General features: G+C 39.1%; 2 protein-coding genes and 1 long non-coding RNA gene across 3 annotated transcripts; 2 read left to right on the forward strand and 1 right to left on the reverse strand.

Annotated features, from left to right (window-relative positions):
• Positions 1-488: 488 nt before the first annotated feature.
• Positions 489-13,508, reverse strand: LOC149114650 (uncharacterized). The gene is made up of 2 exons (XR_016205855.1): positions 13,201-13,508; positions 489-918 (listed from the first exon to the last, which is right to left on the reverse strand). It is a non-coding gene; the product is annotated as an uncharacterized LOC149114650 (long non-coding RNA).
• LOC110060633 (uncharacterized) lies at positions 8,551-15,143 on the forward strand. Its single transcript, XM_020767415.2, has 2 exons — positions 8,551-9,363; positions 13,619-15,143. The coding sequence occupies exons 1-2, from the start codon at positions 9,021-9,023 to the stop codon at positions 13,909-13,911; spliced, it is 636 nt and encodes a 211-aa protein (XP_020623074.2). The 5' UTR covers positions 8,551-9,020; the 3' UTR covers positions 13,912-15,143.
• A 2,602-nt stretch (positions 15,144-17,745) lies between these two features.
• On the forward strand, positions 17,746-25,956 carry LOC110060632 (uncharacterized). The gene is made up of 2 exons (XM_020767414.2): positions 17,746-18,460; positions 23,833-25,956. Exons 1-2 carry the CDS (start codon positions 18,058-18,060, stop codon positions 24,156-24,158), a joined length of 729 nt encoding a protein of 242 aa, XP_020623073.2. The 5' UTR covers positions 17,746-18,057; the 3' UTR covers positions 24,159-25,956.
• The last annotated feature ends 245 nt before the right edge of the window (positions 25,957-26,201 follow it).

Consider the following 26,201-nt stretch of genomic DNA (forward strand, 5'->3'; position numbering starts at 1 on the left):
AACGCAGATAAAATAATGATCAAAGGAATTCAAGTCTTTCAAAATTGCTTGTTTTGCTGTTTATTTTGCTTTTATACCCGTGTTTACATTACAGTTTCAGCCAATCAGAACACGTCTCGCATTTCATCGCGTTATGAAGACCCCCCAACCCCTAACAGAACCACGACTGATTTCCCATAACAACCCTCCATGCCCGCGACATACAGATGTACAGTCGCACCCCTATTAAGCGGCCAACGATTCAAACGGCCACCCCTATTAGGCTGCCAGTAATCAAAGTCCAGATGAGGGCTTTTCTATCGTTTTTACTTCTATTAAGCGGCCAGCCCCCTTTAAACGGCCACTATCCATTTTCCCGAGGGTGCCCGTTTAGCAGGGGTGAGCTGAAGTTAAAATATGTTATTACAACTATTGCATTCACGGGTTCAATAGCCGATCATCAAATTTGTGCCCGGGATTCCGCGGCAGTTCAAGGAGTAATATCACGGTTTTGTGTTATGTTTCATATGCTTTAATTTTTATTCTGATAAATTATTTCAAAACCTAACTTCTAATCATGATCAGCCCGAATTTCTATAGACTGTGTCTTCTAATCGTCTTTCAAAACCATTGTGGCAAGATAGGCTGGCCATGAGCCGATTGTCCTTGTCGACAGCTCAAAAGGTCCAAAAGGAAGATCTAGATAGAGTTTACTGACTGCTCAGAATTGGCCAACCAAGAAGTTGCTCGTTTACCAACTTACAGCTGTGGTCTGAGATATTCATAATTAACTGATGTGGAATTTTAACTGACAGATGAGAAGTTGCCAAATAGTTGTAAAACTGACAACAGACATTCCAGAACTCTCATCCAGGCCCTCGAAAAGGGGATTGATCCGTCCTCAACCTCTTATTTTGCAACTTTGTTGTTTTCACAAACCTGAGGAGATAAGAAAAAAATATGTATATATGGAACCTTATAATAATTACTTTATTTAAGTGTCAGGGTAGGTATTTAGCTTTCAGAAGCTAATTGGGGACACTACTACGTTACAATGTATTGAAATTTAAAATGTACAGTTAAGAATACGAATTAAAATTAATTGGGTACACTAGGAATAAGTAAGAATCGTCTTAAAAGTGGATAAAAGTGGATACTACAATGTAGCATTGCATTGAAGCCAGGTCATTTCTAACATCAATAGATAAAAGAAAAGAAACTGTAGCCTGTGACCTAATGTGCCACAGAATTCTCCGAACTATTATTATTTACAAGAAAAGTAAGATAATCAATGCAATGATTCGTAATTTAATCCCGGGGTCTGGGAGAGGTATCGTGTGCCATTCCTTTTTGCATCCTGATTCTTCAAGTCTTGTTAATTTTGTGAGGTGCAATTGAACAAATAATGTTTTGGAGGTATCGTGACGATTTAGGTCAACGCTGACATATCGATTTCAGTATTCAGACACTGAGTCAAGTACATTTTTGCTTGATTAGGACATTTCTCCAAGACATTTATAGTAAAATCTCTGCTCATCACCGTTTGATGACCTTTTCAAGACGATTGCCATAGGTCGCCCACAGTCACAAGAAACAATGGTTATTGTGTATGGCAGCTGGCATATATAGCTCTGAACTGACTCAGTTCAGAGCTATATACACCGGTTGACACACAATAACCATTGTTTCTTTCAGGTCAGTTTTGATGTAATGCTGACATCCAGCAGAAAGGCAAAAAAATCTGGAAGCAGACATACTGGGAACTGTGTTTCATTTGATGATTTCTTCACATGAAACAGACCACCAAACTACTACATTTTCATTAACATTCCCTTCAAGCGAAACAACAATGAAGCTATACGAAACAATAGGAAACTAGGAGTTTACAACATGGCCACCCCAAGAGCATAGCCTTGGAAAAAACAAACTCGATTTAGCAGCGTTTCTGCGACCTGTCGTGTTTGTCAACAATTAACTCGACTTGTTTTAGTCAACACCACTTGTTATGTCTTTTTATGGAACCGACCGATGAAAATATGCCTCCTTCAAGGTACATGTAATCCGGTGAAGCATAGATAAGCTTATCTCCGGTTTTCATGGGTGATCATAGCCATTTGGACCACCAGCTTTGAAACACATGTTCAATGAAGAAAGTTTGAAGAGATCGCTCTTATCTGCGCAATCTTGCCTTGTCACTGGCAACAGTATTTCCACTGTGATTCACCCCACATGATGTTGCAAAAGGCAACCGACAGACGGTATGATCCCAATTGAAAAAGATTTGCAGGTGTACAGTTTTAAACTATTATTTACAGAGTGATGCCCGAGTGGCCACTTCATGATATGAAACAGATTCTACGATTGAAAACAGAAAACAGTGGTCAACCGGCCTTGGCCCAAAGGTTCTATTTGAGCAGGATTAGGGCAAGCTTTATTCTCCAATCGTTCTTCTCCTCCATTGAATTTATACAGCTATTTTGTTTTGCGACGTTAAGGACTTGGTTTATTATCATTCATTTAATGACAGGGGTATTTTGAAACTATTTGTTTTGTGCCTTTGGGTTATGTTTGACCGCCACGTTTATTTATAAAGCAAGCGCGTTTACCAATCTGTGAAAATATTGACATTAATACGGCATATTCACTGAAGGAAACAATGCGCTACGAAATATTAAACTCCTGAGAGCTGAGAGACACTCTGCCAAAATTCTGCTGTTCATCCGGACAAATAATTAAAGATAATAATACAACAACTGAAGAAAAGGAATTCGATACGCTCCGCTCATTAACAATTCCACAAGTTTACGCTGCGAAAATTAATTTTTGAGTAACAGGCTGTGACGACCTAACAGCTAAATAATAATAATGATAATGATATTCATCCCTGTAAAGGAAAACCGGTCAGTCAGTCAATCAACGAAGGTTGATTGAATGGTATTTATTGGTGGCCAGTACATACAGAAAAATACATAAAAAAATCAACAGGATTGTCCGCAGTTTACAGCTAATTTACAATATATTAATCATAGCCGTTTAGAAAATGGGTTTACATTAATTTTTACCATCGAATTTCGTAACTATCTGAATATTCTCAGTACGCCAATCAGTCTAAAAAGCTGCTCGAAACTAAATTTGTTATGCCAACGATCAATTCCAAAAAGGTACACAAAAAATTTGCCGTCGTTATTCAAAATACCCAGAACTTGGTTATTTCACGTTGTTGTTTGCAGAGGACGGCTAAGAAATGTACAAAGATTTATAACGCACGTGCACAGCCATTGTTCTTCTCAGTAAACCTTTTCAGTCTTTGGTGACGTTTTCGTTGCTGCTGCCGTCGTGGTTTGCCTGTTACGGTCCCTGAAGACTGCCCGAGCGCAGTGCTTAGTGACAAACCTCTTACTGAGGACCGTAAAAACTGACCCAGTCTGTGCGGCTGGGGATCTTCATTCATCGCAGTGGTCACATGAAAACGGCTAATTACTAAACCTTTTTCTTTTTTTAATTCTTGGTATTTTTAGAACATTATAGACTAATATTAAGCTGTCGTCCCGTTTTTGTGTCAGCTGGTCACAGCTATTTACTGTGTGACATCACCAGCCTGGGCAATCACGACAATAGAACTTCGCCTGCATTGATATGATGTTTTGAATGCCCTGGTAAACGATCCACTTCCACGATAAGCAGAATTCCTATCACCAAACGACACACACTAGGGTACTGACTTACACGTTGCAGTGACATTAATCGGGGACATGCTATAGCGACAATCAGTTCCTCGTGCATGACACGCACGTTTTTGCAAAGATCGTTCTGTCGCGGGGACAAAATTTTGTCCTCGCGACATGATGCAAGAAATTCAGTTGATTTGATTGTGCGTCATGAAGCAGGCTCAAAATAACGTCTGTGTCGCAATGTCAGTACTGCTCTTGCAAACTGTCCCCGCTACAACAAAGGAAAGAGCCCAGCTTGTGTACTGTTCCTGCAACATGCGTCCTATGCTTTCACACGAAGGGGCTTGTACCCGCTACACGCCACCGCAAGACCCGCAACGTAACATGTTTCCTAATGTATGCTGACTCTATTGTTTTTTTTTTTTTCCAAATTTAAGCCACGAGATGTCCTATGAAACATTTCAGTTTTGTATGATCTAAGTTCTTGCGATCGCAACCCCTGTTCACAGTGGCGTAGAAAAATGGGCGCGATCCTCAAAGCTGATTTTTTCTTTGCTTTGTAGATTTCTCAATTTGGAACTTCGTCAGGATCCCACTAAAATCTTACGGGATTGAAACAAAATAATTTTTCTTAATTACGTCTTCAATGTGACAACAAAGCGCGCGTGGACTGAAAAAAAATCTCAAAATAATCGCATGATCTCAATCTTGAACGCCGAAGAATGATTAGAATGGCTAGAATGAGAACTTACTTAAATAAATTGCAAGAAACTTTCCTTTTGTCAGTTGCTTGTTGATATTTTTATCAACTGACTAGAGATGGTCCGCCCGCTCTTATTGGCCGATATTTTTGCGGTTAAACTAGACGGAACCGTTGAGCGATTTGTGATGTCGGCGCGACAAACCAATTTAGAAAGGAACCGTCAAAGCAAAACTTGATGATACACGATACCTTGAGAGTGCTACTCCCGGGGGGGGGGGTACTCCCTTATATGGGCTATATAGCCTTGATATGGATCTGTTTTTAAGAAGAAGCCACTTTATCATCATTATCGAAAACAAAACCAACAAAAGCCCTTCACAGATTATGTTTACGGTAATTTAACATTGGTCTGAACTAGGGAACTAACGCAGGTCTGAAACAGGGTTTTAATTTAAGGGTTAGGTCATAAGTAGGGTTTCGAATTTTTGGTCAGGTCATAAATAGGGTAAGGAATATCGTAGATTTTGGTCATAAATAGGGTAAGGATTTTGGGAAGCGAGCCGCACACCCCACCCGATATTTCAAGGAGTAACCAATCTCCCCCCCCCCCCCTCCCCGAGGTGCTACTTTAGTCGAACTTTTTCTTTCTAAGCAAAACAAAACGGTCGCTATAAAATCTAACTTTTCCCAGAAAATGAATTGAACGTAAAATCGCTGGTACGAATCTTTTTCTGAAGGGCACCCGCGACAGTATTGTGTAACTTTAAAGATATGATCAGAAATCGTAAAGCTCAGTAAAATCTTCGACTATTAAAAGGGCATCTTGGATTTGCGTCTGAGTAAAATCATTGCGTATTCGTGTCCCATCAACCCTCTGGAACCTTCTTAAAAATGCTACGATACCTATAGCACTGGGAAAGCTAATTGATGCGAAACTGGGTAACATGTTACCCGTTACAGAAGATAACTTGTAGCTATAATGGGTGACAAAAGTGAAACCATCCCACCCCCTCCCCTTTCCCCACTTCTGGTTGGTTTCTGCGCAGACCACAGCACCTACACAACATCAGAGAAGTTTCATACTAGCGTCTCAACCACTTTTGTTCCTTATGGGAAGTAAGAGTATTTCCGAAAATATGTCCTGTGGTTTCCAAAAACAATCGGCTGAATCTCTCGCGATTAGCCAATCAGAATCAAGGATTTATGATTCCGTACCACTGAGAAGCTGGAAAGAGTAATAAGATTTGGCAATGACTGGTTCCAAATGACACGAGCACTATATGAAACAAGGTGAAACTGTATAGCGGACTATAACACTGGAGCGACCTTGCTTGAAGCCTGTTTCATGGCGAGTGGAGCAGATAATTACCATGGAAACCATCGAGTGAGCAGAATACCTTACTGATGGACTACTTAATCTATTCTTGAATGTTTGAGGGGGCAAGAGCGCGCTAATGAAGTCGAACTGAAAGATACCCAGTTGGAACAGCGGACACCTGCAGGCACCGCTCAGCGATTGTAAATCTTCAAGCCGCGCGGACCGGAATTTCTTCACCTCAGCAAGGGACCAATTTATCAATGCTGCGAGTTTGAGGGGGCAAAGATTTGATTGTTTTCTATAGATATCAAACTGTGGATGAGTGACAAGACGTTAAGAACATACCTTGCATATGTCGGTGTAAGCAACATCTTGTACCGTCAAGTAGTTACAGTTCATTGCGTGAATGTAGCAGGATATCGTGACACTGCGTATAAAGGTCAATTAACTTTCAAGGATGTTTTCCGGGACTCTCAACAAACCGTTAACAACTCAGACTAAATGGTTTTCTCGCCTAGTTATCCGTATTTACAATTTTGAGTTAATGGGGAGGTATTGGAGAACATCACTGAAATGCTTTCTTCTTCTTCTTCTTTTTCTTTTCTTTTTTGTTTTTTTTGAAAATTTGAAAACGTAATCTGACTATAGTTTATAGACTCGAGTGGGTCTTCCCAGAGAAGAAAAATTACAACTGTTTTGTCGCCTTTCAGTTTTCTTCTTACAAAGATTGACGACTATAAATAAGACGGATGATTTTATTTTAGAAAAGGAATAAAAGGGACGATAACAAGGTGAAAGAATGCCAAAATACTACTTTGGAACAGCAACGATGGACGTTTAGAGATAAACACTTAGATTTAAACCCGTGAAAGCGCCTGAAAACAAAAGCAAATATTTTCTTTGTGACTATAGTTATACAATGTTTTGAGATCTCTGCGATCTTTGAAATATCTGTTTACTATAGATCGTTAACTTATAGGGGTCTCCAGATTGAGCTATCCGGATGTAGTCAGTGAATGACCTGAAATCAGTGCCGGGTCGGAGGCGCGGTGACTGGCCGTACCTAAATTAATCTTCATTTGTGAACAATTTGACAATTTGACTGGATCAATTCCAGATTATAGAAAAAATGTAAAATATATTCCGCTCCGCCGCTGTTTCAGACAACAAATAAGAACCTTGTACCGGACCAGCCATTGCCGGCCGGCGGCGAGTAGATATTTTCGAAATGGACCAAAGTCTGAGTTGCCGTGTAGAAACTATGTCGTAATCAGTGTCATGCAATAAGCAACTGAACTGAAAGGTCATTTGCGCTTGTTTGCCGGAAAATGGCTGGTTTTAAAACATGGCTGACCTTTTGTATCAGTTAAACCACTGAAAAGAAAATAGCTACACCACAAAAATAATATTTGGAGAATTATCAAAATTTTACAAGGTGTTCCTAAAGACGGAAAGGAACTTAAGCTTGATTCAGTAACGAGGACTGAAGCTCATACACTAAAGATAATTTTTCTCCAGTATGAAATTCTGCCAATATTGAGAAGGGTAAGAAAGAAACCAGTTTTCATCGGGAATAAACTGATAGATACTGAACGTCACCAGCAGTAAATGCTTCGTCGCATTGCACAAAAATAAACCAGAGAGTAAAGTAAGTAATTACAGAGAAACTAACTAAAATACACTCTTTTTTATAAGAATATATTTTATAAAAATATCAAGGCTGAAATTTACGAAATTCTAAGAATATTGTAAGAATAAACCCGAGGCTGAGATTTTGAAAAGAATATAATTTTGTGTGTTTGAAACTTTGTAAACAGGCATGTTTTCAACTCAAAGGTATAAAATTCTCCCTTTCTCTAAACAGCAAAAATAGCCAAAAAACAACAAAAGCCGTAGCCCCTAGCCGTATATTTGATGCTAATAACATATTTACAAGAAGTTATGTGTGATTTCAGGCCTGCAGTCTGCAGCTGGTTCCAAAATGACTTGAACGCCATCTAGTCACAAATACGACTACCCCAGCACATTCGTAAACGAAAATTTCATACGCTATAATCTAAGAATATTCACAAGAATATTTTTGGCCTAAAATCGACAGAAAACTAGTAATAAACAGCCTGGGCCGGAAGAACAATATTCTTATAAAGGGATTATCATAACTAGACAATATCTGTCAAGTCTGTCAAGGGAACTCCATGAAAGTTAAGTGCTCAACGAACTGATCAACCAGTAACTTTTTCACCCTGCACAAATAGACTGTCTCTACATAAAGAGCCAAGCATTCCGTCCAAGAGTGCGACGTTTTAAAGCCGAATTACATCGCACAGCATTCGAGTTTCGAGGCATTAAGTAAAGGGTGTAGGCTTTCTGACTTATAATCCCATAACAAACAAACGTTGAGATACCAAGAAGGCGCTTTATATACGACACCATACAAAACAGATAGATAAACTGCAAGGAAACCATTTCAACCGAGCTTAAAAGTAAGAAATTACGAGTGGAACGAATCATTGGGGGAATTGTGACCGCAAAGTTATTTCCAAACGAAAAATGCCGCTCCTGGAGTGACGTGGTATTGCGCATGTTCTGTCCTTAAATCGAACACAATGTCCTGACATCTGGTGCACATTTCACGATATTTTTATGAGAACTTGGAGGTGATATGTCGGTACTTTCTTTGTTAAGAAACCCGGCTGGTCACCATACTACCTGTGGTTTCTTAATCACTCCGACAGCTCCCTTAAACCGTGATAATTTACAACAAAAAAGATTCCGCTACTCGAGGTTCGCTGCAAAAGGGTGGGAAATTTAGCGAAATCCGGCCAATTCTGCAAAAATGCAACGACTTCAAAAATATCATTGACAACACGCGCAAAAACAAGTTCTAATAGCAGTAACGTTCGCTGTAGATCGTTTCAATGTGGGATACAAGTCTCCATCAGATAACAAAGACCCAAAGCGGAACATCCAATCAACAAATTTTCTGCACTCGTCAGTATAGCTCAACCGCAAGTTAACTGTTATAGCTGCACTACAGCTCGTGACGTTTTGCTAATTCCCGCGCTCATTTTTTCCATGAGATCTGCGCTGCGCAATCCATGTACCTCATTGAGAGCTTTGTTGAAGTTCAAGGCACGAAAAACGACGGCATTGTTGAAATGTAACGCTGTCGTGTTGACCGTTTGACAGTCACAATCGGCGCGGTCTGTTTGTGGACAGTATCGATTTCTGTGCGCATTCTCCGATCGGCCTAATCTCAGCGAGAGAAAGTCCTGCTAATTACTTGTGATACGACAAACCTGTGCCGCGACGTGAAACCCTACCGTTTTCTATCTTTTAATCCTCGGAAATGTACCCAAGAACTTACGAGTTTGTTCAGCCTAACTCGTATTCTTACGCTCCACAGAATTTTCCAGGAGCACTGCACTATGCTTACGGCTATTCCCAACCGCGATGCACTAACTACAGCTCACTTCTACAGCCACAGGCTCAGCAGCCAAGAGCGCAGTATCCTCCGCCTCGGCTATCGCACCCAACCGATCAACAGATCGGACATCACCGCAGTCAGACAGAAGATCGTCCTTCGTGCATGCTTCAAGAAGTTTGGAGACCAAACTTGAGCTGTTCTAGAAGTGATCGTGAGCAGTACGAGCAGGAAAACGACGCAGAATCGGTTGAGGACGGTGTCACAGGTAACTGCCGCGATTGATTTGGTTTTCACGCAAAATGCTCGACTCATCGCCATGTTTTAAACGGAATAATCTCGTAAAAATCACGACAGAAATTCTTGACTGCGTTGTTGGGCTTCCCTCGACAACAGCGCTAGTAAGTTAATGTTATTTTCAAACTAGCTCTAGCAGGAACAAAGAGGTTGCGTGCGCTTGCAGAGGAGACTACATGAAACTGGAAAATTACTTCTGCCTTACATCACAGCGAACAGAATGCTCGTAGTGTAGTCAGTCACAAGTTTAGAAGTGATAAAAAATTATTTGATTTTAAAAGATTATACCAGGTTGTTAAAAGACAAAAATTTACCACGGTCCTTGTTTGCACGACATTTCCTAGTCTACCTCGTGCTTCTGAACTGTCACCATTTATGTATCACAATTAATTTGTTCGCAAGCTAATTTACGTTAGCGAAATCGCCTAATTAACACTTTTTATTTATTCTGTAGTGATTGCTTTTCAGTAATCGATAATCAAATTAGGAAAATAGACTAGAATTGGTTTGCAGCTCATCAAAATGTTTGACAGTTCCAATTGATCACCTCGACAGATCTAATGGCCAAAGATTGTGTGGTTTGGAACTTATCTTGAAAGAATGCTTTCCTTTCTAACAGCCCAACTGCTGGAAAAGAAACTGGCTCTTATTAGGTATTATTTTATTTGGGTGGACACTTCTCGATCGGGGATAAGAACACAATCAGAACTCAGACAGTGCAGTGGAAGTCCATTGTTCAATGCATCTAAATGCTGGCATTTAGATGCCTTAGGTACTGTAAAAACTTTCCAATTGCTAAAACACAAATGCAGTGTGCATTTTAATCTTGAAAATGCAACGCTTTGGAATACTATAAGTAATGCTTAATAGTATGTTAGGGTTATCAGTGGTGTGGTGTGAAGGAAATGAACAGAATGAATAACAAAATGTTGAGTTATCTAACCTGTTCTTACTATCCATAGGAGCTTTTCGTTAGAATCATAAACCTGAACATGACCAACAGTATAGACAGAAATGCTACACATTTTAACTATCTTTCATTGTTAAAGCATCGATCTTTCTTCAAATGAAAGCGCCATTATCAAGGCTTCAGACACAGTACATTAAATTAGTCGGCCAAAAGAACGGAACTGCCAAACTCCTGTTCATCGTCATGGACTGATCACATCCATTCCAGTTCTCTCGTAACATATCCAATTCTGTGGTTTTGGCAATTACCAAACGCTGCCTTTTTTTAATGCTCTGCTGAAATTAGAAATCAGCTACCGGAATAGCTAACCGTCTCAAGAGAATAAATACTCGTGTTCAGTTGATGATAGCTTCAAGAGGCTTAAATTAAACAATTAGGATCTTATTTGGTTGTGCAATTCTTTGGTGGCTACTGAGCACTCTTTGAAATTATCACTTGGTCTGAACCAGTTCTAGACAAGTGATCACTAAAATACAAAGAATACTTGAGAATATGTTTCACCACAAACAAACTTCGCGATTTCTTAAAAAAAAAAAAAAAAAGAAGCAGACAAAAATAAATACACTCCAATTTAAAGAAGTCACGAAGGTCTTCGTTGACAACGCTCCTACAGGGCTGATGTCTGTTTACAAATTAGTAATTGAAAGAGCAACAACAGATTTGAAACGTTTCAAGGTTCAAAAACAGAATAAAAGTTATTGTTTTGTGGGATAAACATTGCTACGTTGATAAAGGCAAAATATTTGGATATATTTATAAACTTAGCTATTCTCCAGAAACTTAGGTCGAATATTTGCCTCGTGTATTCAAACTAGCAGATGCATTATACTTAGAAAATATGTGTTCGAAAAGGAAGCAAATTTTTCAAATTTACAAAGCAGTTTCTTCAAATTTCTTGTCAACGTAACTTTCCTTTCGGTGTCGTGGGATAAAGAACTTATTTACAACATTGAAAATGTCGGTCAATGAGGAACCGTGAGCCATTGGAACCGCAGAGCTGACACCCTTAAAAGCTTTCATTTGAAGTAGCTTCCTTGCACGTAAAAACCTTCTCTTTCTTATTGTTTGAATGTGTTGCTGACACTTCTGCTCCCATGAAGAATGCACATTTGACACATTTGGAGCTAAACATTGCAACACTGCAAAATGGCATCTATACACACTGACACACCATTGTGTTGTTTAAACGCGCAAGAAATTGTAGTTTGCTACAGGGCTGTCTGGGAAACTAAAGCTACGGGTGTTGGCTTTTAAGCGGTTTCAACTCAGCTATAGCCGTTTGTTAGATATATAGAGATTAAAACAATTAAATCAAATCCTGTGATTTTGTCTCCGAAAAGAAATATAGAGTTGGCAGTGCTCTGATAGTCAAAAGCGATCCGATTGTCAGACTTACAATAGAAGAAAGAAATCATTGTTATTAGTAATGAAAGAATCCTAGAATGATATCCACAAGCTTAAATCAGTTTCATTTCAAGACCTTTGTGGAGTATCGCAGGATTGAAAATAACTTACAGGGAACATTCATTCCTCGACACCACAATAAAGCTTTCCGCTTTTCAACACCAATTTCCCAAACCTGTGGGACAGATACCTCTTTAAGGTCCGCTAAAGACGTTCATTGACACAAAACCACAGAGGGAGTTGTCTCCTTTTAGTACTGGGGCAAATATCAACGGAAAACAACACTGCTCGACCACAAAAATGTTGATTTTAGCGGAGTTCTAAAGAAGCGGTTAGGAAGGGAGGGCTTCAAAAGGCACCGAACTTCATCCCGACAAAGTCAGACCCCATGACACACTGTTCAGACAATTGCTGAGCTACCTTCCTGCACACCAGAGGAGTTTTTTAAATAGTCCTCAGTTTAGTAAAGCCAAACTAGCCAGCAACAGCTAGGTTACAGAAAAGACTTGGCGAGACTTTATCACCAAATAACTGTTTAACGGCAGCGCGTACTAAAACAAACGTCAACTAAGGAGGCCCATCTGAAAGTCATCAAAATGACGTTTCTACATATTTCGGCTTCAAAAATTACAACAGACAGCACAGGTTTCTCCTAATTTGTTTACGCAACTTTGAATGTTGAATGGGCAAAACAGTTTGATAAGGATTTGTCTTCTTGCTACAGACTTGCTATAGAAATAAGAGAAATGGAAACGCTCTGAGTAAATACGATTAGAGGGACAAATGCCCCGAGGCAAAGTTGAAAGATGAGTGATAATCTTTGTTCAGTATACGTGCGTTTGTTGACTGGAGGTTGGAGAGAGAAGTTTCAGAAAAAAATAAAAGAAACTTCCTTTGTAAGCTGCTAACTTCTGTTTTTCCTTCTTTGCCAAGAATATGAAATGTGCTGCTTTGCATTCACTTCTTTTATCTAGATATATACCTGGCACAATTTCAGTTGTCGATAACCTTCAATTAAGCATTTTATTCCTGCAACCAACACCCGCAAGGCGTCCTTCAAACCGTATGCATAATATCAGAAAATGCCCCTTGTAAAATTCTGACCTCAAAATTTGTTCTGAAGTTGAAGTTTGGCTTCTGTACTAAGCTGCTGCCTCGACTGGCGAATACACAGAGCTGCCCAAAAAGTTAATGTGCCAAACTGGTGTCTTGTTTAGATTCTTAGATGTACGTCACAAGAACAAAGTACAGAGCAAACCGTTCGGCCAGGATATGGCAAAATACTATTAAGCGTACTCAAAACGTAGTAAGCAATCTTTTGAAAGTCAGTAGTCAAACAAATTCGTCAATAGATACACAAATCTCGGCAGTGTTCAGTCTCACTAGCTGGCCATTTCATTTAGGAACTTCAGGCTGACCCTCTACACTACTTACACTCTGCCGCGTCACCAGGTTCGTCAGAGCGCCTTCCTTCATCGGTTTTCACGGCGGCTTCCTTTTTCTCCGGGATCATTGATCAGGAGGACTCTTTCTGCTTCGTTGTGCGACCACTACGACCACTTAACCATCCTCCTCTTCGATCTGCGCCGCGAAGAGATACTAGACACTTATGCTGCGCTCAAGCATGCATATAGAGTCTGTGTTTTGAGTTATAAGCACTCAAAACAAAAACCTAGACTGGAAAGGCCATTAAAAAGCCACAGCAGAGATTTTCCGTTTAAATGACTTTAACATCTGATTTAATTTCTTGTGAGTGGATCAAAAAGAAGTTGATTTTGTAGACACCCTGTCGCGCCTCCCAGCATTCGCCGACTTAAGCTGTTTTCGTGTTCTCTTTGTTTTTTTTGCACAGATTCACCTTCTTCGGAGGAAAAAACGAGAGCATCCACTGACAGCAAGAAGCGGAAAGAAAGAACAGCTTTCACGAAACATCAGCTCGAAGAGCTTGAAAACGAATTTCTTCGCAACAATTACCTGACAAGATTGCGGCGGTACGAGATTGCGGTGAGTTTGGACTTGACCGAGAGACAGATAAAGGTTTGGTTTCAAAATAGACGAATGAAGTGGAAGCGAATCAAGGGCAAACCGCTCCAAAAGAAGAGTAGTTATTCCGTTGAGCTGGCTGAGAGAGAAACGGCAACTTAATTACAGTAACAAAGAGAAACGAAATGAACTGTGATCTAGCCTCTTGGCTTGTTTGAAAAAAGAAAAAGAAACTGTATTTGGATGGACTATGAAATGAAGGAGAGAAAGGCTAAGCTTAAATTCAAGCATTATTTAGAAGTTTGAGCAAACAAAGGACAAAAGTACATTTTTGATCATGGACAAAAGAGGAAACATATGTAAATGACAAATCACTGGCAATTCATCTTTGTCATTTAAAGTAACTGAAATGCCTTAAAACAATTGGCTACAGTTTTCGGATGGAATTGTGATAAGAAAAAGCAGCGGTGGAAAAAGAAATGCAACTGCCTGGATTTCTGGCTGGTTATTTTTTGCAAATTAAATTTGCAAATTAAATTTGCAAATTCCCCACTGGAAAAATCATTTTTTCATGGCATGACTTCCGAACGTGTTAAACAAAACTCCAATCCTTTATTTTGCCTCGCAGAATGGCACATTTTTATTTGTAGGTAAAAAGCGCTGCGTTTTACAGTTAGGTAACTGGTGACTGTATAGTTCGTATTCAGAGAAATAATTTTCCTCAAAGCTGAATTCGCTGCATAAAGGTTCGAGTTTCTTCGTAATGTTCTCGTCCAATGTGATTTAATGTAGATAGGCCAAGTTTTTGAGAGACTGAGTTGTTTCGCTTGTTTTTGCATGTACTATTTTGTTGTTGTTGTCTCCCTCAGGATTTTTCTTGTTCACCTTGAACAACAAAGTTCGTTCATAACGTCCAACTAAAGCTTGATGCGTAACAAAGATGAGCCATTCCGTGCAGTCAACGTTTATTAATCATGAAACCTTACAGAGGACCTTATGTAGCAATTACTAACCAATTTTTTTATCAAATGAGCACTGTTGTAGCTGAAATCTAGCTAACCACACCATACGAATTTTAACGGATTCCACATGCATTGTCGTTGGATTTTAGATTTTGTACAGTTGAAATCACACAGTTAACTTATTTTGGTTGATTTGAAATGTTCTGGCAGCTTACAAACTGTTTAATATATTACTACTGTATAGCAGTTCATGACAGTTTGTATATCAACTCCCTTCGGATCGACTTTCGTACCACGTTTTGCAATGCAACACAACCGGCCTAGCATTTTCCCGACCCGTCAGTAAAACCAGTATTTGCGAATTTGCAACTGCTTCAGTAAGTAGCTATAAAGTATAACTAACAGGTTCAATAAAATCTTGAAATGATATAACTTGATCAGCCTCCTTTTCACACTTTCCTTAACGGTCTCAAACTAAATTCTCGCATCAATCGTTGGCTTTGAATTTTCCTCAGCTGTTTTTGCTGCAGTTTTAGTAGAGAATTCAACAACTTGTATTTGGCAACTAATCGTCTGGACGCTTTCTAATCAACGTGAATGGGTCGGTCGGAACAATTTCCTTCAATTTGAGCTCTGACTTGTGACAATTCGTCACCAAATCGCGAGTTTCTTACCTCAGTAAGACTGTCTTTCATTGAGCTCTATTTCTATCGCCTTTTTTTCTAATCAATTAGCCCGTTGCCGCTTTCCGCACAATGGAAGTGCCAAAACTTCAAAGTGATGGAAACTTTATTGACAATTCGACAGACACACCGCAATTTTCAAATCGTTCCAAACTCGTACTTATCGTAATAAACGTCAAACTGAAAACGGAAGCTATTGAACAATACATGGCCCTCCATTTCAAAAACACCTTTCCCCAAAATGAGCACGAGAACATGTAATTTTAACCGGAATTCCAAGCGTTTTTAGTCGGGAAACATCTGGAAACCGTTTGGGAGCAATGAGAACATTTGATCACCCTAAGCGCTTCCGACTCGAGAAGGGTCACTCCGCCACTACCGTCGGTCGGCGGTGTGTGTTAAATGCTCGCTTCAAGACCTTGATGAAAGTCCGTCAGTTGATATGTCATGGATAGCGAATTGACGCAAGCCCCCTTCATGTTGAAATGATCACTGCATGATTCCAAAAGTCTACCAAGGGGACAACAGACGTCAGATCTTAACATTTTAGACATTTTTTTCAGGTTCCAACTGAGTTTCGATGTAAACATACAAAGTTAAAATTTCTTTGCAATGTCGCGGATTTGTGTCAGTTTACGCTGTAAAATAAATAGATTTCTTATGAGAGTAGGCGTAAACACAAGAAGCCATGTAATAAAGTATTCAACATAGTGGACAACTTAAATACTGAATTACTACTTTCCGATTCATTTTCAATACAACGACGAGTTTTTTAAATATTTCCGTCTCTTTAATTAACCCTCGGGTCTTGCTTAACTTGTTCAGTCATTTAATTTGGCGGTTACCCATTTCAAATGCGAAATTCCAAAAGACAAAATAGTACTAGTCCTATTACCAAAGTCAGAATACCTCCAAATATGTGCCTTCTTGTTTTTGTTTACTGAGGTTCAAGTGTTTGTTTGCATTTGTTTATATTTACCCGTTTGTTTTCATCAGCGAGTACCGACGCCAGAGCATGAAAAACTTGCAATTAGTTTTGATAGTTGCGTCCATTCCAATGCATGTCTCCCACTGCTGCCGTGCCACTCTCGCCCCCTTGACGATAAGAACTGATTTAATGATAATTTAATTTTGTTGTACACAGCATAAAACGTTGTGATAAGCCTCAAGATGACCGCTCATCAAAATCTTAAACAACAATGAGCCCCAGTAATTTTCTTTTCAGCTGCCCGTAAAGAGGAAATGAACGCCATTGATTTCGGCTCGAATGCATTTCCACTTTGAAGCATCACACGGTACATCTTTGCAGGACTCAGTTGTTCACCGTTGGGAAACTCTATTCTCAAGAAACATTTCTTTGCAGAACAAGTAAGCCAGTTATCACGTATTTCAGAAGTTCAAGGAAAAAAAAAACAATTGACAACGAATGTCGAATTTCCAACGCAGGTCAACAAGGGGACCAATGGGTAGTCCCATGGGTCCATAAAGAGGTATCATGATAAGCAGGTTTATATTTCATGAGAACGATTTTTGCCGCATTAAATACTTCTTAAATTAGACAAGGAAAAATGCCCTCGATAACTATGTTAAAAAAAATTCTATAGCAAAGCGCAATTATTTGGTTGTAGAGATAATTATCCACAAATCGATAACTAGATGTTCAACAAGTTCTTGTCGAAAACGGTGTAAATTTAACAACATTTGCAAAAATTAGGAAAGAGTATTTCAGCTATTTACGACACTATTTCTCCTCAATTAAAAGCAAAAAGGGACCGTCTGATAATCTTCTCAGATTAAAACTCAATTTAAAATGAACAGGACTTGCCACCAGATTTTAAATCATAGATATGTTGCTCACACACATATCAAATCAGGCGGCAGTTTTGCCAACGCCTTTCAGAGACGCGAGTGCAATAAAGACGCCGCATTCACAAGATTAAAATAAATTGCTTCGCCCTGTTGATTCAGAAAACACGAAAAATAAACTAGACGTGTTATGTATCATTGAAACCACTTCAGCAACCAAGAAAAGGCCAGGGGCCGATTCAATCGAACTGAGGCAATCTTTTACCCGCGCAGAGCAGATGGAAAACGAGATATTGTCTCATCCGTATAGCTTTGGACCAAAAATCTAAAAATGATGAGACATTATTTGCTAGGCTAAACTTAATTCATTTAGCATCTGATAAAGGCGGCAAGCTCAAAGAAAGCGTTTATCATAAGTCTACGGATTGCAGACGATATTTATTTTTCGTGTGGTAGGCATTACCGACAAATATCTATATTTTGTGAGAGATTCATCCGGCTGCAAATTTTCCTATTTTCCAGCCTAGCCAACGATTAACGGCTAATGGTTTCCCAACGAGATTTAAAACCGCGCTGAAGCAGTCGGGCGAAGTTTGGAAATGTACTTAATTCAGAGGCAGGGGCCGTGTCATGCCCGCATGTCTCAGGCCCCCGAAATCGACCACTTGTAACAACTGTGTATCAACTGACATAAAAACCCTGTGCGCCTGACTTACACACGCGCATCTATGGAATATCGATTACGCGAACCGTGCATGACATAAACAGTCGCCTTTTGATCTAAAAACACATGTAACAGTGGCGGAAATCAAATTATTAATCAGCAGTTGCTGCTGCTACTTCAGAGAATCGGGAACATGTACACAAGAAGCTTCGGGTATGGTAGCCAAAGCTATGGCCATTACAACCCTCAGTACCACATTCCACAGCAAAACTCACCGCACCATCCATCGTATCAACCGTACATTTATAACGCTCCCCGTTACGGATTTAACGCGTTCACTCGCGCCAACCCAGCTCCGTTCAACCACATTTCACCATCACCTTCGGCGATTCATTACCCAGGAGAATCGCGCATGCCAGACCTTGCAGGTCCAAGACAAAGCTACGAAGCGCACTGCCATTACTACTCGCCTCCTTCCCTTCCTCCGCAGCCTGTTACTCAGCCGCCAGAGCCAGCGAATCAGAGAGAGAAGGAAGCAGACAACGGCTTAAACGAAGGAAGCGCCAGCGAGAAATTAGCGGAGAATTGCTACCCAGGTAAATGAGCGGAGGTGGTTTAATTTGTAATTGCAGTTTTGTGCTTAGCACCCTATAAAGTGCAGTCAGTGTGTAACGCCAGATTATGGGCTTAAGGATACGATTATTGTCTTAGAAGATACATGATTTTGATTGCTGTAGATTGCTCATCATACTATAGTTAAGAGTGTGTTATAACTGCATTTTCCCTAATGTTACTTGATTGAAATTTGATGGAAGTTTCGCGGATTTCCCGGTTCATATAAAATCACTCAATTCAGCAACGAAACCAAGTGGCGAATCGGTCCTCAATCAGTATTTGGACCAATTAGTTTAAACTCTCTTTAAAGGAAGAGAACAGGCCATTGCTTGCGGTAGTATCTTTAATTTGTTCGATGCGGTCAGTGTGGTGAAAGGTGATTCTTCGGACGGCCGCCTACATTGTAGCCTTGCTTGCTCCACTAAAACAAGAACTCGAGAGCAAACTTCAGGTGCAACAACTCAGAAAGCTCTAAAAGCTGATAAAGACATGACTTATACCTTACACTAATCCCCACTCTTACATGGATTTCTTTCTGCATTGTACTGCGGTAAGTCTTAACATGCCTTATTATCAGTTCTCATATTGATAACCAGAAGTTGTAACCAGAAGTTGGCTCTTAAGTGGTGAATCCGTCAAGACTGATAACATAATACTTCCCAAAGGAGACTTATAGTATCTTCCTTCTCCCATCTATCTTCGATCCTAGATATGTATCAAACCCGAGTTTTCTCTTGGAAGAGACTGCAAACGATCCGACTTGAATTGAATAATGTGCTATTATGGATTGGGTGGTAATTTTGTCCCTACGGGAATATTTATCACTAGAAGATCAGTCATTTTAATCATACTGTGTGCTAATTTTCTGCGAATACTAAGTAAATTTGTCATTAAAGGACTGTGATAGAGAGACTTAAGACGGCAAATTCAAGTCTATGTTTTAATCCAAAAACAATATGGTAAAATCAACTTCCTCGTCGATTGAATTTTACTGCAATTTAAAAGAGTTCCTCTCTCAAAAAAGTCTTTATGGTATTTATTGGTTATTAAAGTTGCCCACGATTTTTGCCAAACGAGTGTTTTGAGATGTAAGAATCTGCTAAACGTTGGCCAGCATCGAGTTCTCATTAGGTTTACCTCCAACTGTCAACTTAAAAGAGAAAGAAACCTTATAAGTCAGTTAGGGTAAAGTATGATTAATAAGATAATTGCTTTGAGATAAAAGAGAACTTAGTTAGAAAGTGTTTCCAATGATTTTATTACAGAGCCCGGTTCAATTTCGGGTTATATGCATGTAGAACGTATGATGATGAAAAAACAAAACAAAAATAAAACTGAGAAGAAAGCTTTCATCGGCTCTAGAAATTGCATGAAATGCTGAAGACAATTCGAACATTGAAGTTTGAAACCCTCAGCGATATAGGCCGACTCCAGTGCGTTTGCAGTAATGTAATGACTTTTTTCTCAAAATTGTTTCATTGTTAATTATAAGTAACAAAAGGTTGCACGATCATTGATCACCCTGAAGCTAAGTTTCAGTCAATTCCATGTACTGATAACATTTTAATCTTGAATTAATGAAGCACAAGGGTGTACCCTCTCTTGAAATGTTAACGATGAGGCGAAGCGATTCACCATCGCAAAATAATTACCCTTAAATCACGTGTAACGGATTAACGATTTAAATCTCACATATCTACAATCACGGACTCAATAAGCGCAAGACTAAGGGTTTTACAAAAACTTGACAGCCAGCCAGATTTGTTTGAAACTCGTTTTTTAAACAAGGTCCACGATCCTCGACGCGTCTTGGGCCATTTGCAAGCCCGGCGGTAACCATGGTGTTATTGAAATTGAAATAAATGTGGATCGGTCACATTTTCGGCGGAGACATCAAAGGAGGAGAACCGGTGTGGGACAGCAGGTCACATTTTTATTGCTAAAACATTTGGCAAAGAACATCTGAAAATTCGCTTTTCTAGAAATAGAAATGCATTGGCGCTGTATGCTTAAGGCATGTGTCGAAACACATCCAGAGATATATAGACTGGTTTCCTTCTTGGCTCGTTGATGTACCGGGTATTTTAATATTCTAGTTTTTGGCCGATCTAAGACTCCACGAAAAAGGAACGAGCATAATATATACCGTCTTATGTCTAATACTAAACTCGAGTGGCCACTGAAAATTTGGTTTCGATAAACAAGTAAATACTGTTCTTCAAAACAGTCATTTTCTCGAGTAAGGAATGCGTTCCAGTTTAAAAGGATTCGTACATATTTGCTTTCAACACGAATATTCAGGGTAAAATAAATCAAAGTTGTTGAGTTTGTGAAGAGGATAGCTCGACTCTGAGTACTTTTCAATAGATCTCGATCACCACCCGGGTTTTCGAGAAATTATAAACGCTGGGGTTAGGACTGTGTTGGAATAAGGAGAAGAAGAACCACACGTCGCATCTTCATTCACGCTCGACGCTCTTGAAAAACCTTAGAAACGATTAAAAAAACTGTGAAATGGCAGTAGTTCAAATTGTAGTAAAAACTGTTAAATTCGATATTTATTTCAGTTGTCCACCATATAAAGAACCGCCCAAGTTCCACGTCTCGGTGACTTGAAAAGCAATCAAATTGGAACTATAACACTCTGTTGTAGAGCCAGTTACATAGAGAGAAATAAATATATAGAGGATGTATGGTAGACTTAACGATTTAATGGACCACCATGTACCAAAACAGATTTCTTCATTTACTTATTTTTTTCTTTTAAAAAGCGAATGGGTTTAGACTTTTTACAGCCTGATTTCATTATTTGATTAAAAATGTGGGCAGGTCTTTTTTTCGCCGAAGAAAGAGAAAGTAGACAATGGCAAATTTCAATGGTAGTCGCTCTCATCTTTAACTACTGGCGTTAGCATTTGTTTCACAGAGCTTTGTAAAAGCAAAGTTTGCTCTTGAGTTGCGAATACTTTGCGTCCGTAACGATTTCAACGTGTTTCCAGAGACATCTACGGACACTGATTCGTTAACTGATCTGGCCAATGAAAGACAACTAAATACGCCGACAAAGCGATGAATTAATACCAGCTGCCAGAGACAAGCCTTACGTGTGTAGATATCGATGCACAGGCCTCATAATGTGGCACAGAGAGTCTGTATATTTGATTAATTAATGTTATTATATGGCTTTGGCTTGTGGCCGATATAACGCGCGCTCTGATTGGTTAATTGTCACTGAATTGTAGGGCATTATTCTCCCGTAATGCCCACGGGCCGATTACGGATTATGCAAATTAGGAAGAGCTCGGTTCTGAAAATTCAAGCGCATTGAAGCGATGAAAGCCGATTAAAATCAGTACGAGAATATCAGTAGCTAAAAGTTTAGAGATATTTCTTTAATAAAATTTATATAGATGACTTACCAGTCGGTAACCTTGGCGGGCACTAGTGAAAAACAATCAAAGTTTGCCTAGTCTTAAGTAAAGCTAAAATCGCTAAGTAAAAAACACCATCGGCAGATCTGCCATGCATCCTGAGCAGAACACCACAAAGAAACTTATAAGTTATCATCTTAGTCACAGCAATTACCGAAGTATTGAGCTCCGTCAAAGTTCTCGTCAAATAGATTCCCTCGCTTTGACACAAGCAAGTGTAAATCAGCTTCCAGGATCATCAGATGTAAACAATCGGGCGGTTTCTGTCGGTAGCAGTGTTTCTGATAACTGCAGACGTTCACAAGGCTTGAAATGTTCATCCATAAATCCCAGAATGAAGAAGGCGAAGATATGTTGTCGAAAGCGAATGCGAAGATCGAGTTAAGCTTATTTTGAGCAGTGCATTCTGAAGCATTAGTATTTTCTTTCACCGAAAGACGGTTGGTTTGGACAATTTTGAAGCACTTGCTGTCTTTTCTATATGCGTTGACGTTTCGCCCCAAAAGTCGGAAAAACTTCCCCATCAACTTGTGGTACCACGATACTAAAATACGTTTTTGAGGCTGTGACAGTGACTTTTCCGTAAAGAAATGAGTGTTTTTAACGGAATACGTAATACAGTGGTGAAATTCACTGACTGTGTAGTTTTGCCCTAGGTTTGAGACGATGAATGAATCGGTAAACGCGCGCATCGCCGGATGTAAATTGACGACTTCCGCTCGAATGATTTTTCTCTTTATTGATGAGCCATATAATAAACAACCTAATAACCTCGACCGTTCGCTCGTTACGGGAAAATCTCAAACCTCGGCCTACCGTATTGACCGAGCGATAGCGAGGTCAATACGGCAAGGCCTCAGTTTGAGATTTTCCCGTAACGACCTCACTCTCGGTTATTAAGTAGTTAATAATGATTTTTCGTTGCGGGGAACGAAGAAGCTTCCATGCATTTGGCTGTTTATCGTAACGCTTCAGAGAAAGTAAATTCCTTGTCCTCTCGTAATTACTAGCCAGGAGGCCAACTGTTATAATTTTGATCTTTATTAATCAGTTCTGTTGCTTTTACTTTAAGTACTTTATTATCAAAGCGGATAATACTAAAGTTATGCGATCCATATGTTCATAAGCAGTACCTGAAATACCAACCAAAACAAGCCTTAGTTCTACAGAATGGTTGAATGTTTAACTAATTTCCAAGACAGATAAATACCCATATGTCTCGAGAACGCAATAACAAAATTCAATGGAAAACATCACACAGAATCAAACACAGTATTCCGACTTTCCATCCACTGTTCATTAAGTCTCTAGTTCTCTTCAATTCTCGTGGAGAAAATAAAGAGAGCAAATTTCAAGGAAGGTTTAAATACTACTTTTTGATTGTCATGTCTTTGAACGAATTCAGTGTTACGAATTGTTAACGAACTGTTCAGTCCTTATAGGTGCCAAAACGCAAGGCTAATGACGAAATTCGACTGAATTCCTTTGAGACTTTTCTCTTAAATCTCGGTAAGGATGATGAGACAAGAAAAAACAAAAACAAAAATCTGAAATCGAACGTTCTTCTAAACTGAACTATTTCCCTTTTAGATACAAAATGCAAACACTGCTATCCATAACATAAGTCCAAAAATAATCCAAAAATGTGTTCGACTGAGTGAGTTTCATCCTTGTGCATGGCATTCTGTTCAGTCTTTCAGGAAGACCAATCTAAAGCAGATACTCAAATAGCTAAGAAACTTTAATAATGTTCTAAACGAATGCTTTCATCAATGAAGAAATACTACCAAAAACTGCATTGGGACACAAGCCCTACGACAACACAAGAAACTACGACTATATGTTTTTGCGTTAAAGATTTCCCTTAGAAATTGCAGCATGGAAATCTCCAATTTTATAACAGTACATTCTTTTGTCCACAGTTGATGAAGTTGATGACGATGAAGACGAAGAAGAGGAAAAATCCGAGAAACCCAAGGGCAAGAAACGAAAAGAAAGGACAGCTTTTACAACACATCAACTACGTGAACTGGAAAACGAATTTGTACGAAATAACTATCTCACTAGACTGCGAAGATACGAGATAGCTGTAAGTCTGGACTTATCAGAAAGACAAGTGAAGGTTTGGTTTCAGAATAGGAGAATGAAATGGAAAAGGGTCAAAGGAGAGAAGAAACCGGAGAAGAAATCACCGTTTCAGATAATGCAGCTTGAAAAGGAAAGATTGCAGCAAGAATCCTGTACGTAGCGTATAAGCTAAGCTTCAAATTACAATCTGTTTTATCAGCGTGTTGGTGACATAGCTGGTAATTAGACGAAAAGTCCAAGGCTAACAGCTACAGCACTAATATTCAGTCTGCTTTTTTGTTTTGTTTTTTCCTGGCAAATCTCAACTTTTTTAGTACTCTGGTGCAGAGTTTCTCTGCTTCTTTTTTTCCTATAACGAGAGAAAAACGAAGAAAAAGCCCTCTAGGTCCTAGCAAAAGATCGCATTATTTACTTTTCGAGACTGAAGATCAGTACGGTCTAAAACAGTTAGTTCGCTTTTTCTTTTTTAATATCAAACGCATTTTTGACAACTCCAAATTAAATAAATTATACATTTCTTGACATAGAATGTTTACAGTTTAGAGATGTCTTGTCAATTTCACTGCATGTAAGACCTGAGGGCTTACATACATGCAGCGCATTTGTCTCAACAAGGATGTGTAGATCTGCTGTGATATTTCCTTGGCACTCTAAGAACCGTCAGCAGTAACAAGCCATGTGTATGATAAATTCTCAGAAACAAATGTAAACAACGCGGTGTTTATACTATAGGTTGTTAGGGGCAATGTATCTATATCCCGGTCCGTTCATCGTGCCATAACAAGTCGTAAAATGACCTTGTCTGGGTCAGACTACAGTTCAGTGTTTGAATAACTCCACACCACCGTGAGGTTACAGTGTTTCAAATTAAGCAAGCGTATTTTCCAGTGTGAAGACTGAAGTATAACGACCAGCCTAAGCAAGTTATAACGATCTTTATTTTATTAGTAATACAGACAATTCATGCAATTTCCACTTTTATTTGGCAAAAAATAACTTTCATGTTGATGGCGTCATAACCAACATCAAAATTACCAGAGCCAGTAAAGACAGTGTTTGAAGAAAATTAGCTAAAATCAATATCAGGAACTAGACTCGAGCAATCAAGTACTCCTATTAAAGAGTGATAGCTTTCTTTAAAATGTTAATTAATCTGTTAGCTTATTATGTTATATGACTCCTTTCATAGTAAAGACATAGATAATATTGTCAACCAATGCCACTGAGCTACGCAGTGCTCACATAACTGAGATGACAACGTCCGACCTCTCCTAAAATAGTAAGTTAATAGCCTTAATTTCAAAGGCCAGGTCACACTATTTTGGGCAGTTTTTCAAATGTTCAAAACAACTGCATACCAAGCAAGGTTTTTCTAAGTAAACATGATTTCTATCCCAGTTGCTTGGTAAGGCATGAGCATGTCCTGTGACTTAATTTCTGTTTGTATTCGATTCGGCTATTCAACAAGTTAAAGCCATTATTTAAAGGTGTGAGTTAAGTTTATTTGACACCGTATCTTCTCTCCCCTCCCCCCTCTCCCCTCCCCCCACCCCCACCGAAAAAAATGGTAGATGTGGTTTGTGAATTTATTAAATAAAAGCAGTTTAGAAATTATTTTTGCTATTAGCTTAGCAAACAGCTAAATCTTTACGATTAAGAGATCCGGAAATAGGCAAGTCCAGCAGTCATTTGATTTTACATTGCGCGGTCCTAAACATCCAAGTTCTTTTTTAAAAAATTAGAGCTCTAATTAAAGTAAGACCCCTTTGGGACCATGTTTTTTGTTATATATGTACAGTTCATGGAAAAGTTTATATCTCTGATGTAAATAACAAATAACATTATGTAAATTAGAATTTGTACACAAATATAAGCTATGCATGTGTGTCTGTCTTGGCTAAGAGTGATAAATAATTGTAAAAATTTACTTCATTTGTAAATAAAAACGTAATATCCAACGGCAGTGACTGCTATTTAATTTAAGAATTTGATTATTCGCTCTCGATTTCTATCGCGTGATAGTTGACGAGGGCGCACTTCGAGTCAACCATCGCGCGATAGAAATCGAGAGCGAATATTCTAATTGTTTCAGTATAAATCTACTGGTCGTTCAAAACGTTATCTAAATCCTCTTCACAGACACTTCGAAAACGCCAAGAAGCGGCCGTCATTTTGTCAACAAGGGCACACTGCTACGTTACTC

Source organism: Orbicella faveolata, unplaced genomic scaffold, assembly GCF_042242905.1.
Source record: "Orbicella faveolata isolate gen_17 unplaced genomic scaffold, um_ofav_v1 contig_13, whole genome shotgun sequence".
In the NCBI taxonomy this organism is placed as follows: domain Eukaryota; kingdom Metazoa; phylum Cnidaria; class Anthozoa; order Scleractinia; family Merulinidae; genus Orbicella; species Orbicella faveolata.